Below are 19459 nucleotides of genomic sequence, written 5' to 3'. Positions count from 1 at the left end.
GGTTCGTTTTTACTGCACAGCTTTTTCCCAAGTGACTATGACGTAAAGCGAAACAGAAGGCGGAGCTAAACTGCTGGGTCAGTCAAACCTGGAGCTTGAACCTAGAGGCGTCACGTGAGCGCCGCGACACTGGTCAGGTGATTAGTGTGACCCAGTTCCCCCGAGGCGTGGCGGAACAAGTCTATAGAGCCTGCTGATTGGTTGGAGGGAGTCAAAGGTCGCGCTTTGGGGGCGGTGGGCTCTTGGCGGTTCGGGCTTATGATTGGCTTATTTGGTGTCACGTGGCAGTGCGCTTGTGGGGGGTTCCAGGAGGCTAGCGGCGTCAGACCGCGGCGTGTGCTCACGTGTTGGGGGGGGTCAAGGTGTTGAGTGCGGTAGGCAGCTTGAGCCCACTGGTTGGCTCGCAGGGTTCACGTGGGGTGGCAGGCCTGGGTGACGTCAACGCAGAGGGCGGAGCTCCGCTGAGTGCGCGGTGTCCGGGGCCTGTGAGTCGTCGCCAGGCTGTGTCGGGCCTGAGCCGAGCAGCTGCGCGACGTCATGGACAACTCCGGGAAGCAGGCTGAGGCTATGGCGCTGCTGGCTGAAGCGGAGCGCAAGGTGAAGAACTCGCAGTCCTTCTTCTCCGGCCTCTTTGGGTGAGCAGTGGGCGAGGCTGGGCCCAAGGCGGGGGAAGAGCGGGCTCTTCTGCTCTGCTCTTTGGGAGCCCCTCAGCGGCCCTGCAGGCCCTGGCCGTGGCCCCATGGCTGACGACACCCGCTGACTGGTGGCCGCGCCTTTCCCAGGCCGGTGCCCGTGGATCTGTGCGGCCCAGGCTGCCGGGGTGAGGACACCAGACCGAGGGGACCCGGGCTGGGGCGTCCTTGGGCATGATGAGCCGGAGTACGAGGTGTGAGGGTGAGTGGGGCCCTGCTAAGAGTGACTGATGGCAAGGAGGCCTGGACTGAGAGGTGGAGACTTGTGCTTGGGGAACAGGCATGAATGGACAGTGACACTGGTTTAGCCAAGACAAAGGTGATGGGAGGATGAGGCACACAAGAGAATCATTAGGGTGGTAGGACCACCGCCTACTAGGTGGTCCTCAAGTCTGGAGTCTGAACACACCCAGGAGGTGGCAGATACCTCACACAAAGTTTATGCAAGTTTGCCATCTTCAGCCATATTAACTTAGGAGCAGCAGAACCCATGCTTGGGATGCGATTCCGAGGTTTCTTTATCTTAAGGGAGTAGGTTTCTCTGAAAAGGCTTGTTGGTAAAAACTAACTGCAGAAGTTTGTTATGAGTATAAACTATGTGTACTGCGCTCAGAATTGAGTCTGGCCCGCTGAAAGGCTCACCAGGCAGGAAGAAGCAGACTCAGAGAGTGTAAGATGCTGATGGGGAAACCAAGATGGTAGAACTGGAGTGCTTGAGGGGTCTGGGGAGAGGGCCGGAGCCTTGGGATATAGGAGGTGGTAGGAGGAGACGACACTACATGGCAGCAGGCAAAGCTCTTGAAGGAACAGGCAGAGAGGAACACTGGGGAAAGGTCCAGGCAGGTGTTGAGGAAGAGCTGTGCAGGGGTAGGACACAAAGTCAGAAGCCTCCAAAGCAAGGATGGAACAATACAGAAGACTACCAGGAAGTTGGGGGAAGGCTGGGAGAAAAGCCTGAGTTCTGGGAGAGACTGTTATAAGCTGGGTGAGGACAGAAAGACATGAAGGGGAGGGAGAGGAGGAAGCCATCCCTTGTTGTTTGCCATCAGATAATGTTTAGCAAAGGAACTTGAAAAAATGTTTATACCTGCTGCACAGACATCTGGTTAATGACGGGCTATGTCAGTTAGATGAGAATGTTTCATTTGAGAGAGAGAGAGAGAGAGAGTTTCTTCAGTCTTCACAAGGGAAGAAGTTCAGGTTAGGCGTGGTGTAGGGGTGGTGCCTCCGGCTCCGTTTTCAGCAGTAGTTTTCCTGATGGCTCAGTGTCTGATCTCTTTGGCCCAGAGAGATAAGTGTAGAGTTGGGCTGCTCCCAGGAGAGCAGCTGTGTGTCCCACCTGTTTACCACTTCCCAGCCACTGGTAGAGCAGAGCTTTTGGGTGTAAGGGCCAGTTTGTATCATGCACTTAAAGTTCTTGAGCTGAAAAGAAACTTTGAGGACTTGAGGGAGGCTCTTGGTGAGGAGTGAAGCTGGGAACAGTGGCCTGGGAGGGCAGTCTAGGCAGCAGGGATGGTAGGACAGGGACAGAGATGGCTTCTTAGAGGGTGGGCTTTCATCCAGGGCTGAACAAGAGATCTAGGGGTCTCTCAGTTGGAGAGCAGCAGAAGGGACAAGCTTGAGAAAAGGCCCAGAAGCCTGCCTGCTGAAGGAAGGGTTAGTACAGGCGAGTTCCAAGGCAGACCATGACTTTGGGGGCCGGGGGGGCTGGACATAGATGAAGCCTGTGAGCATGGGCTTGGATTTGAGGTACTGGGGAGCCTGCGGGATTTTAGTGAGGGCCTGTTGCAGTAGGTTCCTCTTTTACCCTTTAGAAAAAAACACACACACACACACAGTGATGTGGAAGGAACCCTGTTACAGCAATAGTGGATCATGCCTGCCAGTTGCTCCCTCTGCTGCCCAGCCCTGCCTGGGCCAGGCAGTCAACCTTATGTAGTCCCCACAAGAACACTGTGGAGGTGGGTAAAGGATAAAGTGGGCAGCCTAGACTTGATTTATTTGTCTAGCAGCACAGGAAGCAGAGGGGACACCAGGTGGTCAGACCTGGCCCCTGGAGTTCCATAGCCCTCTCCATTAGCCTAGTGCTTCTGAAGCCCAGAGACTCCAGGACACTCATGCCTGCTGTGGACACTGTGTGTAGGGAGGGCATTGGCAGACTACTTTGAGGTGCTGCCTCCCTTAGACTGCTGCCTGCCCCCACAGCAGTTTTCTACAAACATTTGAAAGAGCAAGTGGGTTTCTCCTGGTCCTTCCAGGAAGAATAGAGGATGTACTATAGGGAAGTGAGCAGGGCCCACTGGAACTCAGGGGCCTCGGAAGTACCCCAAGATCACCTGGAGAGAAACCACCACCAGATGGGCCCACCTCTTAGATCTGGGGCTGCCTGGTAAACATTTGACAAGCAGCCTTCACTCAGCTGCTCTCTGAGGCGACTTCTGCTCTTGGGAATGCCCGTGATGAAAGCTCCCCAAGTTAAGAGGCCTCTGCTCAGGTTACATGGGTCAAGTAGGCTATTCTCACCCATCTTCACATGTCTAGATTTCTGGGCTAGTAGACACTAGGGGGCTTTAAAACACCATTTAGTTTAAGGACAACGCCTTTTTAGCACCTTCCCTTGGTGATGGGCATGCCTGCCTGAGAGTCTGGATACCCTTCCCCTCCTTTTGCCCCTCTGCTGTAACCCATAGGGACTGAATTGGTCCTGAAGGACAGTTCTGTTCTGTAGGGCTCTTCCTGATCCCTAACTTCGCCTTATAACCTTCCCTTCAAAAACCAAAAGACTAGCACTCGGGAACCAGAGGCTGGCACATCTCTGTAAATTTGATGTCAGCTTGGTATACATAGGGAGTTCCAGGACAAACCATTCCCTGTGGGATGCCAGTGTGGTTGGGGAGTTTCTTCCTTGACGAGAAAAGATCAGAGTGAGCCCTGTTCCCAGCATGTTTCTATAGAGTGAGCAGGCTGGCCGGGAGCACAGTGATTACTGTTGACTCGGGGCGTGAGTATGAGATGTCCACTGGTATCATCGCTGCAAGTTGAGCTGGAGGCTCGGGGAAACTGGAGGAGGTGGCAGAGTGTTCTGTATACAAACAGCCAGATGACATGTTGACAAGCTGGTTCCGTTTGAGCTGCCTGAGGACAGGCACCTGCAAGGCCAGCTCTGGAAGTGAGTCGGACTCCTGCTTGGGAAGGGAGGGTTCCTCCACCTGGGCCCACAGGCGTTGTGCAGAGCCCGGGGCAGGCTCTGCTTTGTGTCGGCTCCCTGCCATCTGGGAAGTTCACTATCCTCCCAGCAGGAGCCACCAGCTCACCAGCTGCAAGGACACAGCAGGATGGCTCCTGCCCAGTCTGCAGGGCAGGTGAGCTTTGTCGGGGAATCCTAGGGCTCCTGGCTTAATCACAGGATGGCCTCTGCCAACTGGTTGCACAAAGGTTCCCTGTCACCTCCTGTGTGGAAGAAGTTGCCGAGAGGCCGGGGCAAGCCCAGCACTTTTTTTGTAAGGAAGGCAAATGTCAGCATTCTGGGCCGTGAGGAGTGAGATCCTGTCGGGGCACACAGAGGAGGCCTTCAGGCTGCATGAGCAACACCTGTGACCCCTCCTTGAGCTGGCAGTGTGATGGGACAGTAGACTCACTATTAACTACAGTGTCCTCCCTTAACCACCCTCCATCCCCCACCCCACCCTGCAGACACCAGCATCTGCTCAGATCTCTTCCATGAGAGGGGGTAGCATTTATATAAACAAATGGTACCCTTTGAGTCACAGGTTACTTCCTTATGCAATGTCAGCGTGGAAGGATTGCCTGCCCCCCTGTGACGAGTGGGAAGCTAGGACATACTGAAGACAGCTATAGGTTTTTAGAACATTCGTGATCCTGATGGGTCCACACCATGGGTGCAGAGCCAGAGACATAGGCCACTGTCCTGTCTGCACTGGCAGATTGGTGCAGGAAGGGGAGACCCGGGAGTCTAGAAACAAAGGAGGTGTGCACAGCTCACAAGTGAGGAGGCCTCAGAACCCATGCTGAGCTGCTGAGGTGATCTGACTCTGTGGGGTGTGATGACAGTGACACACCCGCAAGGTGCGGAGCCCTGTCCCTGTGACAGGAAAGGCAAGGACGCATCGTCACAACTACTCTGAAAGCGCTCACTGTGGAGGGGTTGTTTCCTCTGCTCTGCAGCCTCCTGAGCACCTCCCAGGCCCTGTGCCGAGGCCAGGTGCCCGTGTGTGCTCTCTCAGATTTCTCCCAGGTCAGGTTCAGTCTATTGTGTGGCTGAGGAGAGGCAGGCTCTGGGGTACTAGCCCAAGGTCACAGACACAGACAAGTGCCTGAACAGTTCCTGCTAGTCACTGTCCTACAGACACATGGGAGAGGGTTCCAAGAAGATTTGAGGGCATGGTGGCGAGATGGTGATCCTTTCTCTCTGGGTCCTCCTGCCTATGCTGACCTGTGAGGGCTGGCTATATAATGTGTCCATTACCTAGAGGATGCTTGGCAACTCCAGCAAGAGCAGAGTTGTTCTGTCAGCAGCCCAGCAGTGTGTATGTTCTCTGTGTACTCAAGACCGGCATGCACCTGGCCACCCTCATTTTCAAGAGGACACTGGTGTGCTCAACAAGGGACAGGCAGTGTCAGCTTGCACATGCTCCTAGAGGTCCCCCAGCAACAGCACCAGTGGAGAACCCTGCTGGGAGCCAGGGCTGATTGTGGCAAGCCGTGGGTTCATTGTATTAGTGGCAACTAAGTACCCTGGGTGGCTAATCTGGCCAGTGAGCCTTAAGTCCTAGGAGAGAACAGGGAACCAGTGGCTGTGGCTGCCAGGAGGACAGAAGGGACAGTCTCAGACTCCAGACTCAAACTGCAAGGGGAATGAAATGGCATGGTTCTGGAGCAAGAAAGTGTCCAGGGAATGGAGGCAGGCCGGCCAAGCCAGTCCTGCAGAAGCCCCTGGCCACTGCCAACAGCGCCTGCACTTCCCTGGCACCATTCAGCACTCCATATGGCAGCTGTGCCTGGGAGGCCTGAGGCTGCTTCCTCCGCCTCTTGGGGGAGCAGAGCTGAGCGGTAATTATAGACAGCCTGCACCAGGCCAGCCCCAACCAGTTCCCTCTATTCCCAGTGAGGCATGGAGCTGTGGGCTGAAGAGTGCAACCAAGGCAGCTTGGAGGAGGTCAGTGGGGGAGGCTGTCAGCTGTCACAAGCAGCTCTACCCAAAGCCTTCAGGGCGCAGCCAGTGAGCCTATGGTGCCTCATGCAGGAGGCATCCTTTCAGTGGTCAGCAGTTCTAGTCAGGCCACATAGTAAAGAGGTGACTGAAACAGCTTCCCCAAGCTGGTGTGGGAAGCCTTGGTGAGCCAGCAGAGGAGCAGCATAGCACAGTGGATCTGAGGGCATCTTCCTTCCCGCCACTCTCACTCATGCCAGACAGAGCAAGCCCTCTACTCTTCCTTGTCCTGCCTGCTTCAACCTAGTTGTGCCATGCCCTGCCCTATCCACCTTGCTGACTTCCCTTCCTCGGCTCCTCAACCGTGTTTGCTGACTCAGCCTCTGCACACGCTGTGCATCTCACCTCCAGTGCCACTGAGGACTGAGCCCTGGCCTCACACCCTCAGATACAGCCCTCATGCCAAGCAGCTGTGAGCAAGCATATGTGGACAGCAGGCTTCCTTCTCGGTGAACAGCCATCATCAAACCTTCAGATACTTGTTTTCACAGCTAAGGAAGTGTGCATATGGCTTTCTTCAGGATTTACTGGGTAACCTACACAAGTAGATTTGCCCCTTGTGACTTTCCTCCCATCAGCAACAGGAATTGGGACTCTGGAGATCCTCTGTTGCCATCTCACGGAGGCAGGGCAAGGACCAGGGTATGGGGCAGGAGGCAGCCTGGGGCCAGAGGCAGTAATCCCTCTGGCTTTCCCTGCTGTAGACAGGTCAGCCCAGCTTAGCATGGGATCAGAGAGCTTCAGGCAGTGGCTTGGTAGACTTTATGCTGAGTCTGCCTGTTGTGCTGAGCTAAAGCCAACCTAGCCAGCAGTGACTGTTCATCACCACTCCGCCTCGGGCTTCTTGGTGACACTGGACACATCTGCTCTGCTAGGAGCATTTGGGGCCTCATAGGACTTAGTTCTACCCACCAAGTAATGATTAGCTGGGGAATCACTGGAGTGTGATCTGTGGCTAATGCCTGTGAGCAGGGACGATTCAGACAGTGTCCCAAAGGATGGAGAGGTGCACTTAAGAGCACTTGTTGTTCTTGCCAGAGGACCCAGATTCAAGTCACAGAGTCCACATGGTGACTCACAACTGTCTGGGACTACACTTTCAGTATGCCTGACACCCTCAGCTGATTTTCTCGGACACTAGGCACCCAGATGGCATGCATGCATGTATGCATACATACATACATACATGCAGGCAAAACACTCATATTCATAAAATAAATGTAAAAAAAGAATTTCAGGGATATAGCTTAGTTGATAGTGAGTTTGGCTGGCATGCACAAGGTCCCACATTCCAAGTACCACATAAAATCAAGCATAAAGGCTAACCTCAGTACATAACAAAATTGAGGCTAGCCTGGGTGTTGAGATACATGAGGCTCTGACAGAGACAGAGAATATGGATATTCCTGGGGCTCTAGGTGTCAATGGCAGAGCAGTTGAGCATGTGCCAGGCTCTGGATTGTATTTCTAGTACATCCTGAGAAACATGTACATCTAGTACATTCCAAAGGTCCTTGTGGGTGTTTTACATCCAGGTTCAAGGGGCCTTCCTGATTTATCCTGTGCTGACAGCAACATGAACATTTCTGGCCTCACCATGGCTGGGAGTGGCTCAAGGGAAGACAGGGTCGCAGTAATGTGGGGGAGAGGGACATGGAGCCAGAGCAGGAGAGGGTGGACTCTGAGGAAACACTTTACCTGGTGCTGTTTGGACTCAGGAGATCTCCAGACCATTGCTGGCTTAGCACAGTGATCAGCCTCTAAAACCAATCCAGGCCCACCCACCTATTGAGCACATGGGCAGGCATGTTCAGGGTTGTGGGTGCTGCCCCACACTGATCAGGGCTATGTTCTGTCTTAGATCACACATGAACACCATAGCCCCCACAGCTGTGTGATAGAGCCAAGTTCCCAGTTGTCATCCACGCTGCATCTGTTAACTTGGGGAGTACAGGGCAGGTGGTGAGGATAGTGTATGTGACTTTTCATGAGGAAATGTTCCTTTTTGGTTTTTTTTTTTTTTTTTTTTTTAAATCATTAACAGTTTGGGAAGGCTTCAAATCCGTTTGATGGGATATTGGAGAATGTCATCGACTGCTCATGTGCTGATGAGAGTTTGTCAGGTCACAGACTTCATGGGCTAGTGCTCGTTGGAAGACTGAATGGAAGGGACTTAGGCGTTTGAGCTAGTAAGGAAGCTCCCCTCTCCTGCACGCCCACCTCCCTGCCCTCAGCCCAGAAGGTTCATATGAACCTCTAGGAGGTTGAGAAGCAAGAGTAAAGCCCAAAGAGGTATCCCTGATTTCTCCCTGATTTCAAAATATCTACAAGAAGCCGGGCGTGGTGGCGCACGCCTTTAATCCCAGCACTCGGGAGGCAGAGGCTGGCAGATTTCTGAGTTCGAGGCCAGCCTGGTCTACAATGTGAGTTCCAGGACAGCCAGGGCTACACAGAGAAACCCTGCCTCAAAAAAAAAAAAAAAAAAAAAATATCTACAAGATACTGGGGCAGGAGATAAGAGCTCAGTGGCAGAATACGTGCTAAAGTCAGATGTGACAGTACAAGCCCACAGTGGGATGGGGAGTCTTAGATCACTTCCCACTGTGTAAGTTTGATTCAGCAAAGAGACTAAAAGTCCGCTCCACTTGTGTCTCCTAGGCTCCTACCCTGGCACAGTGGGTGTAGAGGGCGGTTTTGCATTTCCAGAATGTTATGCCAAGTGCCTTTGCAATTCTTATGGTTTGTGTCTTAGGATAAATTGCAAATGGTGGTGTTCATTGCTGGGCTACAGGGTCAAATATAAATCCTGATAATAAAACATACAGTGCTGGAGATAGAGCTGAGTTTGCCTAGCATGTATGAGGCTGTCCCCAGGACCACATGGGTCTGTAGTGCATACCTGTAATCCCAGCACTCAGAAGGCGTTGGCAGGAAGATCCAGAGTTTGAGGCCAGCCTAGGCAACAAGAAAGTCTGGTTAAAAATAAGGTAATAAAATATATAAATTTTCGGAAAGATAAGATGTGCAGATGGTACAAAACAAATTAGTAGCGTAAATGTGTACAGTGGATAAACCACCACCCCCAGCCCCAGTTCTGCAGGCTCTACCTCAGCAAACAATGCTGTTACTAGGTTTGGGTATATTTTTCCAAAAATATTCAGTGTTTATATAAATATGTGTGTTTCAGGAGCATTTTTTATTTATGTCTTGTGATAGTGTTCCTCCATATGGCTGTCATGTGCCGTATCTGCCTTGTTCTGAAGTCTGACAACACACTCTGTATTGAGGCCTTTCTGGAACCATGGCCATGTGCAAGGATCAGAGTCCTGAGGATTCCCCCAGAATGCTGTGCAGTCTCCTCAAGTACAGGAATCTGTAGATTTCCTAGGTCTAAGTAGTCACCTACCACCTAGGCAGGAATTAGAAGGGGCTGAAGAGTCAGGCTGTGGAGGAGGGGAGGTCAGGAATCAACATCACCACTACCATGGGAACCCACACACTCCCCTCCAGGGATGGCACGAACAACCTCCTCCCTGCAGATTGCCTGTATGCAGGGCTAAGAGCACTGCTCAGCTGACGGCAGGGCAGAGCACGGGTTTGCTTTCTGATAGAAGACTGGATGATCTCTTCATCTCTTCCCTTCTCCCCCAGAGGCTCATCCAAAATAGAGGAAGCATGCGAGATCTATGCCAGAGCGGCGAACATGTTCAAGATGGCCAAGAACTGGAGCGGTGCGTGCCCTCAGCCCACAGGCCTGGCCCTGCGTGTGGCCTTGAAGTCCCCTCTTCATCCTCAGGATGCCACAGCATGAGACCAAATGGGGTGCTTTGCCCCTTGAGTTGGGGTGGTGGTAGGATGTCTTTTTGAGAGGAGGCATGGAGGACATTTACTTGCCTCCAGATGAGATCTTTTGGGGCAGCCCATCATTGTGTGGAGCCTACCAAGCTTGATCTTATAGTGTGGCTTCCATTGTCAGCAAGGTTGGTCAGTAGGGTCCAGAGCTGCAAGGTAGTAGACTCAGTTATTGCCACGTCCTATGAGTGGAGCTCCCAAAGTCCAGCACTCCAAGGCCTGCTTTTTAATCACAGGTTGTATTCCTGCCCCTCCCCATATTCAAAACAGAAAGAAGTCTTAGACCATTTGTTCCATGTTTTCAACTTTGTTTTTTAACTATGTAGAGATCTCCTAAAAATAATTCAGGAGCCAAGTGTGTGTTCCAGCACTCCGGAGATGGAGCAGGAGTTTAAGGACCCCCTGGGCTACTTCGGGGATTTGAGATTATTCTGCAATAAAAGAAAACCTGCCTCAGAAAAACCAAAACAGTAGGGTAACAATGACAAGTACTGCTACTGTTACTGATGATGTAGTCAGATAATGGTAGGGCAAAGCCCTGGTAAGCTTTGTGTGTCCTGCTGTACTCAGGTGAGAGGCAAGCCAGTCCTCCTAAGCTCGGCTGGGACTGGAGGAGCACCTTAGCCCAGCTGAGGTGATACTGAAGCACAGTGGGGGAGACCTGCTGCCTCCCCTTGGCCAGGCTTGGGGACGTCTGTGAGCAGAATAGGATGTCCTGGCTCTCAGGCATGAGCACTGTCTTTGTGGACTCTGGCTCTTGCTGTCCATTTCCTGTTTCCCTTTCTAGGCGAGGACTCATAATAGGGGTGTACCTGAGAGCTTTGGGAAGTTGAGGAGAGAAATGGGCTCATTTCCCCTGTACCTTCCCAGAGCACCCCTCATACCCTCCCTGTATCTCCCTTGCTTTCTGTTTAGATTCCAGGCTTCCCTGTTCAAGGGGAGAGTTGCTAAACCCAAGAGCCTGGATGTCGTGTATTTGCCATGCTCAGCTATGCCTGCCTTTCCTTTCTCTCTGTGGAAGTGGTGCCTCTGGGGTTGCTGGCACAGGCTGGGTGGAGGGTATGGGGTTGGTACTGGGTTCACGCTGGCTGTTTATGTATACCTGGGACTAGGCTTCCCAAGGCAGCTTTCTGACATCCTCATTCAACCAGAAAAGAAGCTCTCTCTGCAAAGGCTACCATTGGGCTGGAGTGGGCTGATCTTGGCCTCTACCTGAGACTCTAGCTGTCTTCTTGAGAGCCCAAAGTGCCTCCTGGGGCAGCGACTGAAGGTGGGACAATCTGTTCTATTCTAGCTGCTGGGAATGCTTTCTGCCAGGCTGCCCAACTGCACCTACAGCTCCAAAGCAAGCACGATGCAGCCACCTGCTTCGTGGACGCTGGCAATGCTTTCAAGAAAGCTGACCCCCAAGGTAAGGACCTGTGTGAGCCATGGATAAAAAGCAGTTGAATGCTGTCTCCACATCCTCAGGTGTCTGTACAGATCTGGGGTTTCCAGTGCCTGACACATGATAGGCCAGGAACAAAACAAACCCTAACTTCAGAATTGGCTGGTCCTTGGCTGGCACTGGCGTCCTGCCCTGCAGGTGGCACCTCTCCCACCCTAGTGTGCAACCATCACCCCCTCCCCGGCTTTGAACATTTGGGAGTGGGAGTTCCATTTCAGACCCACTGTTTGCCAGGGAGCCAGGCAAAGCTGTTCAGTTGTCAGAATTAGCATGCAGAAGGGAGCAGGCAGTCCAGGATGAGCCAAGTAAAGTGGAAATCAGCTTGACCTTGCTTCCCTGCACTCCAGGAAGAAGCAGAGAGAGTTGCCAGGGCCCAGTTCCTTAAAGCAGAGCCTATGGGGACAGAAGCCTGGTTTGGACACAGCCCAGCCCATGGACATCAGAGTTGGATTTCCTGGGCTAGGGGGTTTGCTTTCGATATTTTTATTCACTTATTTTTGTGATGCTAGGGATTCGGCCCGGACCTCTGATGTGCTGAGAATATGTTGTACACATCCCTGGTTCCCAGAATGGTTCTTTTTTTAAATCTTAGAGCCACATAGATTGCTAACTTTAAACTTTGGCAAGCAGAGGTGTCTAATGAAGTCATGGTGATGCGTGCCTATCATCTAAGCATTTGGTAGGTAGAGGCAGAAAGATCAGGCATTCAAAGCCATCCTCAGCTCTTAGTTACAAGTGAGTTTGAGGCAAGCCTGGGCCTATGTGAGACTAAGTCTCATAAATAAATTTTTTAAATATCTAGGATTTCTTTTCCCCTCAGGAGAATGAAAAAGAAGTGAATATTCTTTTCAAAGGAGGATGCTCAGTGTTTGGACAAAGGCCCACTTCTGGGGAGAAGGCAAGCACCCTGCTTTCTCCAGCATCAGTGAATAGCTGCCATTGTTTCAGAACCACTCCCAGTTAGAGAGGTGACAGTGTTGACTCTGTGCCTGGGCTGACTGGTCACTCCTGTTTGTTTAGCTGTGATGTGGTGGGGCTCAGGCCTGACAAGCAGAGAGAGATGGATGACCTCTCATCGGGCTAGGACTTAGATACACCCAGGGGCTCAGGGCAGTGCTCTCCTCCACACAGCTATCCTCATGCTTTCCCCTCTTGTGTTTCTGGAGATACTGCTTGGCATCTGTGCCCCTCAGCTGTCGCTCCATCAGGAGTGGCCGGGAGGACTACTAGTTCCTGGGTGGCAGTGGCTGCCAGCCTGCAGGATGCCAGAGCGTCAGGAGCTCTTTGAACAGAACTGGACCTCCCAGCTTGTGGTCATGTCATTTTCCTCTGGAGACCCAGGCGTGGGCAATGTGGAGGTGTACCAAGGCTGCTGCAGCCAGGGGTGTGAAGGTGCAGAGGGTAGACTGCGAGAGGCCGGCTTACAGGGCAGGGAAAGCAGTTGTGAGAGCAGAGCTTCACACAACTGTTAAGGGCTGTTAAGGGCTAGGGACTCAGGCTGGACAGGGAGGGATGGCAGCTGTGTGACATCCAGCCCTCCCCAGTCACAGTTGCACAGATGGGGAAAAGGAGTGTGTTTGTATGGGAGACAGGGCTCACAGAGAAGAGTAGCCAAGCAGGGGAAGGCGCCCGGGAAGCCTGAGCTCATTTCCCCTCCCCGAGGAGCCCAGGGCCCTGGGCTGCACCATGAAACAGCTTCCTGGCCCCATCACTCTTCTGGGCTTTGCTTTCTCCTCAGTGATAGCGTAGGCCTACCGTGACGTGTACATAGCAGTTTCTGATATCCAGAAGGGAGCTACCCTGAGCTCTAGAGCTTCCCCCATGTGGCTAGTATCCTGGGAAACAGCTGGAAGGCCAGGGGAGGCTTGAACACCCAGTTTATTCATGAGGGATCTCCCTTACCTGTCTGATCACCTGCCGTATGGTCTCGTCCATCATCTCTTTAGGAATCTCACCTGAGGCTTTCCATTATCAGCAGCTGATGGCCTGAGAATTTAACCCTTTTAAAGTAGGAGCCTGCTGTGCATGTGCACAGGCAGGGAAATAGTCTGTCTTCACATGTCTTCTATCTAACCCCACGCCCACTGGTGTTTCCTGGATGCCTGCTATGTATAAGACGCCTTTTCATCCATCCTCTCTCCTTATCGGAGCTTGCAATTTGTTCCTGTTTTATTGTGAACCGTGCTTGCTTATATCTGCATATGGCCAGGGATTCAGGGTAATGCAGAGTTGAGCTGGGCTCTGTAACCCTCTACCTGCTCTCTACAGGCTGAACACCCAGGAGTGTAGGAACAGACCTGTGGCATCAGATAAGCCCTTCAGTGAAAGCAGATAAGGGTGTCAGCCAACAGCCTGCTACTGTCTAAGCTGTTCCCAGAGCAAGGAGCCAAGGCCCTGTGAATCCATGTTTCTCCCCTGCTTCTGTGGCAGAGACTGCCCCATCAACCGATCCCATGCCAACAGGCCTTAGCTACTGAAATCCCTGCAGGAAGCAACCTTAGCATCCTCATCTGAAGAGAGCCCAGGCAGCCATGGAGCCTTCCTAGCTCTATAATCCATCTAGACCCTTGACCGGCTGTGCCTCCCCAACCCCATTCGTTGCCCAGTGCTCCCCTCCTGAGATGGTGGTTAGAAGATACTGAGAGTTCATTTCCATCTGCTAGAATGTGCCTCCCACTCAGGCCTCTCTCCTCCAAATAACTTGTTTTAAAAAAAATCCTTTTCCCAATTTAAAATCTTAGAAGAAGTGGTACAACGAAGGTAGCCTGGTGCCATCCTGGTGTTTGGTACAGCTTGCTATTCAAGCAGCCAGCGGGGCCAGGACCTTTTGGGTGCACTAAGGAGAGGACAGTGCTCTTGAGCTGGGGGTGCAGAGCCCCCATGAGAGGCCCAGTGCTCAGTGCATCCAGCCTTCTCTGCAGGAGGGGCCAGTCAGGCCAGTATCAAGGATAGGGCTTACTCAAGGTAAAGCCTCCAAGGACAGATGCTGAGCACTGTAGCCCCTGCCCCAGCTTAGCACTGGCTGTCAGTTTGCCCTTTGATGGTAGGGCTTTGATAGTCTGATTCAGACTCTGTGGGAGTCTGACTATGCCACTGTGCCCTGATCATGCTTGAAAGCTGGGAATACGGCTGCCTAAGGGAGAGGGCCTCCCTGGGAAGATGTGTGCAGCATGTCTCATATGCAGAAATACCCAATCTGACCAGGTTGCCCGGGGCCTAGGGCTCCCATCCTTTCCTTCCGGTTGCTCTGGAGATCCTAAGAGCCCTGAAGCTAAGGCAACCACGTGCCTGTCATCTCCCTCAGGGAGTACAGTCTGCCTCCTGTCTTCAGGACCTGCTATAATGACCTCTTCGTCTTCTCTTTGCTCCCTAGAGGCCATTAACTGTCTGATGAGAGCAATTGAGATCTATACAGACATGGTAAGGGTTGCTTGCTGATCCTGCCTTGCTCTGTCCTGTCCTGTTTATGCTGTGCTTTAGAGGGCAGGGATTTGATCGCTGAGCTGAGCTACAGAACGGGGTGTGTGCTGCAGCCTCTGCTCATGTCCTCATGCACATGCTGCCTCTGTCCCCTTGGTGATCCCCTTGTGGCTGCAGTGTCTATGCAGTGCTTCCCTTGCCTGGCCCTCCCCTGATGTCCCTAGGAGCCTGAGAAATGCTCAGTCTCTCCCTCTAGGAAGGCTACTATCCTGAGAGACAGCTGCTAGGTAGTCGGCCACACTAGGCCACTGCTCTTATTAGCTCATTGCTGTCCATCCCTTCATGAGTCATCTCCCTGTCTTGTGTGGTCAGACCCTTTACCGAGGTGGGAACCCAAGAAGGCTGGACTGGATTGGGGTGAGACTTGGTGTGGAATACATCTCTGGTCACATCCCTTTACTGTGCTCTCCCCCTGCCCCCAGGGCAGATTCACAATCGCAGCCAAGCACCACATCTCCATCGCTGAGATCTATGAGACAGAACTGGTGGATGTAGAGAAGGTGAGCTGGTGTTCAGGCTGGCTGTGCCTGGGCCTATGGTGCCTCATGGTTCCCACCCACCATGATGCCCTTCCCTGTGATCTTGGAAGGCAGGGGAGGCTGTGTTAAAGCACTGCTCCACCTTGTCTTCCGTTCCAGTTGCCCCGTTCTCATGTCTCCCCAGGCCATCGCCCACTATGAGCAGTCTGCAGACTACTACAAAGGAGAAGAGTCCAACAGGTATCCCCTCCCCAGCCTGCCCCTCCTTATGGGACTTGCTACTGTCTCTTCATGCCCCTCCTTCCCACAGCTCAGCCAACAAGTGTCTGCTGAAGGTGGCTGGCTACGCCGCACAGCTGGAGCAGTACCAGAAGGCTATCGACATCTATGAGCAGGTGGGCTTTGCCTGGCTGTCAGCTTCTGCCACCCACGTCTGCCTGCCCCAGTCCATCCCCACTCTTTCCCAGGCCACTCTCACCAAATGCTTCTTCCACCTACAACCTGTCTTAGGTGTGTCCTGCCCCTCCTCATGGGTTCTTTCCCCAGAGCTGGGTATCCTCTGCAGAAAAAGTAAGGCGGGAGGGAGAAGAATCAGCAGAGGAGGGACCCTGAACCATGGGAAGCAGCAAGTGTCATGTGACACTGTGTTTGAGGTGGGACAGGCTATGGCCGTGGGAGAAGGGCAGGCACTATTTCTCATACTCCCACAACTGCCACCCCTTTGCCCACTAAATGCCAGTTTCCTGTGTATCTGGCAGTGTTGCCTCCTCCCCCACCGACTTGGGGAGAGGCCCACAGACACCTGGCTTCCCTTGCTCCACCCACACCCTAGTCATGTTCTGGTCACTCTGGCAACACTTTGTAACCTTGCTGAGCTGTCTCTGTTCACTGTCATCCTGAGGTCCCCAGACCTCACAGTAGGGTATGACCTTCACCCTTGAGTTGCCTGCCTAAGCTCATGGTGATATGTGGCTACAGGTGGGAACCAGTGCCATGGACAGTCCCCTCCTCAAGTACAGCGCCAAAGACTACTTCTTCAAGGCGGCCCTCTGCCACTTCTGCATTGACATGCTCAACGCCAAGGTGAGCCCCCACCAGCCAGGCCACCTTTCCAGGCTGCCATTGTCAACAGGCCAAGATGTTCCTCAGTGTCAGAGGCCAGTTTATCTACTTAGCCCCTACCCTTTGCTTAGGATGGAAAACAGTCTGGATGCTTTTCTGAGTTCCCAGCTGCTGGCTGGCTCCTTGCTGGCCTGTCCCCTTTATGGGACTGTGTATCCTGACTGTCCCATTCACCTATGGTGCAGAAGCTGCTGAACCCCAGGCACAGTTCCTGCCAAGACCTGGGACTCTTGGTGGCACAACTTTACCTTTGGCTCTATGCCTGCCCACTAAATTTCAGTGCTTCTGGGCAAAAGGTCAGGGACAGGGATAGCAGTGGTTGGTAGAAGGATCTGGAAACTGGACGTTGGCTTTCAATCCCTGATAGCCTCACAGGGACTACATGATGTCTGGTTGCCCCACAGTCTCCTTCCCTGCCTGAGCATAGCTGGCGGCTGTGCATTTGGGGGAGGTAGAACAGTTTGCTCTTTTTACTTTCTGGGGTAGGCATGGGCCCTGAGCCTCATGTCCGCTATGCAAATGCTCTACCACTGAGCCACACCCGGCCTGCACTGATGAATTATGAGCACGCAGTTGGGTTTTGTCAGAATAAGCTGCACCCCCACCCAACTCACCTGGCATCCCCAGTAAGTTTTCCCACTGCCACTGACCCACTCAAGGCCCTCACAGGGTTCCATGTGTGAATGCGCAGCTGTAGGCCTGGCGTGTGCAGTAGGCTCTTTTGCCTCCTTCCCTACTCAATGCCTGGAAAGCCTGCCCCTTTCTACCACCACCTCTGCCACCTGGACTCAGCTGAGTTGGGGGTGGCACCATCAGGCCCGAGTCAGGTGATCCTGGAGACCAGAGCATGAAGTGCCAAATCAGAACTGCCAGCCGGTGGTTTTGGTGCCCCAGTCTTTCTTAGCTCTTCTCACCCTCTCTCCTGTTGCTCAGCTCGCTGTTCAGAAGTATGAGGAGCTCTTCCCGGCCTTCTCGGATTCCCGGGAATGCAAGCTGATGAAAGTGAGCATCGGATCTGGCTCCTCCTGATCTGGGTGTGGATGGGCAGGGAAGCTCGGATCTGGGTCTCAGCTGGGGTAACCACCAAAATTGCCTCTCGGGGCTGTGTTTGATTTGTTTTCTCCTGCCATCCTGCTCAGTTCTCTACCTGAAACAAGTACAGTTAACACAGGGACCATGGAGAGAAGTGGGCAGGGCCAGGAGGTGGGCTTTCCCCTGCACATGCACCACACTGTCCCAACTGGGGCAGAACCTGTCAGTGTGGGGTCCTCCTTGCAGTTTCACCCCACAACATCTCCTGGGTCTGGCTGACTCTGACCCTGTTTGCAGAAGCTGCTGGAAGCCCATGAAGAACAGAATGTGGACAGCTACACAGAGGCGGTGAGTGGCTGGCACAGAAGTTCTGGCCAGTGGATCTTCTCCAACGTGCTCTCTCATAAATTCTACTCTACTTAAGCCAAGCAGTTACAGCACATACTTTAATCCCGATACTTGGGATGCAGAGGCAGGAAGATCTCTGTAAGTTCAAGGTCAGCCTGGTCTACAGAACAAGTTCCAGAACAGCTAGGGCTACACAGAGAAACCCTCTCAATACTTCCCCATCCCCAAAAGACTCTGCCCTACTTGAACCCTAGGCCCTGGGCCTTGACTGTCATTTTCTTTCCTGTGAGTCATCCTGGAACCCTCAGTGTTTGCCCCACTTTATAGATGGTGGCACAAAGGCTGAGGAGAGACTGGTACTTGCCTTGGTCCCTTGGAATTTCAGTCCATCTCTCTGCCCCACAAACCAGACCGTCTTCAGAGCCCGCCCCTGTGGACGGCTGGACTGGACTCCTCAGCTGCCTGCCCTGCGGGATTGTTTCCCTTTCCCACTCCACCCTGAACATTTGTTTCCAACTGTGTCTACCTTGGTTCTCTAGCCAGTACTTGCTGCTGACATCACTCTCTGGGTGCCCTCAGTAACCAGGCCCCTGACTTGGCTCGGAGGTGGGAGAGGCAGTGTTTCCAAATGCCTCCAGGCCTCAAGTCCACCCACAAAGCCAGGGTGCTCGGAGGTCTTTTAAATTACAAGTCTTTTCCTGCCAACTCATACTCCGAGCTTTGCAGGCTGAGGTGACAGGGTGCTCTCTAGGAAACCTCAGGACTGGGGCCAAGGAGGGTTCCAGGAGAGCAGTGTGTCATGGCTCACCCTCTCTGTGCCATAGGTGAAGGAATATGACTCCATCTCAAGACTGGACCAGTGGCTTACCACCATGCTTCTGCGCATAAAGAAGACCATTCAGGGTGACGAGGAGGACCTGCGCTAGGCCTCCAGCCACTGCCTTCCACCCATCTGTCTGTCACAGAGGTGGAGCCAACACCTCCCACCAGGAGTCTGAAGGAGTAGGTGCAATGTGGGCCACATTCTCCAGCACCAGGCGAGCTCTCCTGGATGGCTGGTCACCCGCTGCGTCTTTCACCCTGCCGTTTATTTAAGCCCCCAGAGGTGCCCTCCTGCCCTGGAAAGTCCACCTGGACAGATTCTCCAATTCAGACTTCTGTGTGCTTCAGGAACCAGAGGTCAGGGTCTGGTCCCATCTCCTGACCAGCAGTGTACTAAGGCTGTTTCCATATCTCCTACCTTGTCCCCTAGCAGAGATAAGAACACAGGTAGCTCTGAGACTTGCTCTCCCTGACTGGGGGTAACCTCTGCCCCTGGAGCCTTCCCTTATTCCTACAATGCCAACCTCTCAGGTTAGACCCAGCCCTGGAGCTCACGGGGTGCCTTGGCCCTGCCCTGCGCACCTGCTTCTCTCCATGTACCCAGGTCTATCGACCTGAAGCTGCAGCTGGCCCAAAAAGGACAATAAAACCTGCCACTTTTGCATGAGCCTCTTGAGCTGTCCCTTGTACCCTCGGTGCCCTTCCCTTTGGACCTTGGCTGTCCTGGAGGAGTTAGAGGTTTCTGCAGTGAGCCTCAGAACCAGAGTGCTTTCTAGAAGCTGTGGACTGGCCCAAGATGATGGGAGCCTCATACCCATTTCACCCTGCAGGGGGTCTGCCAGGGCTGGGCTCCTTCCATGGGATTGCCCTGACTGAAGCAGACAGCCTAGGAGAAAAAGTTGGCCTTCCACACATCTCGCTCTGCTCCCCTGTCCCTCCAGTTGTCCCCAACAGC

The 19459-nt window shown here is 53.2% G+C and overlaps 1 protein-coding gene across 1 annotated transcript; it reads left to right on the top strand.

Moving 5' to 3' along the window:
* The first annotated feature begins 397 nt into the window (after positions 1-397).
* On the top strand, positions 398-19171 carry Napa (NSF attachment protein alpha). The gene is made up of 11 exons (XM_021167665.3): positions 398-635; positions 9574-9653; positions 11069-11185; positions 14595-14641; positions 15124-15201; positions 15365-15420; positions 15491-15575; positions 16159-16263; positions 17236-17304; positions 17632-17682; positions 18507-19171. Exons 1-11 carry the CDS (start codon positions 538-540, stop codon positions 18606-18608), a joined length of 888 nt encoding a protein of 295 aa, XP_021023324.1. The 5' UTR covers positions 398-537; the 3' UTR covers positions 18609-19171.
* The last annotated feature ends 288 nt before the right edge of the window (positions 19172-19459 follow it).

This window comes from Mus caroli, unplaced genomic scaffold (genome assembly GCF_978045245.1).
Source record: "Mus caroli unplaced genomic scaffold, Mus_caroli_1 scaffold_8, whole genome shotgun sequence".
NCBI lineage: Eukaryota > Metazoa > Chordata > Mammalia > Rodentia > Muridae > Mus > Mus caroli.
The sequence above is the reverse complement of the archived record's forward strand: the minus strand, read 5'-3'. Positions and strand labels throughout refer to the sequence as shown.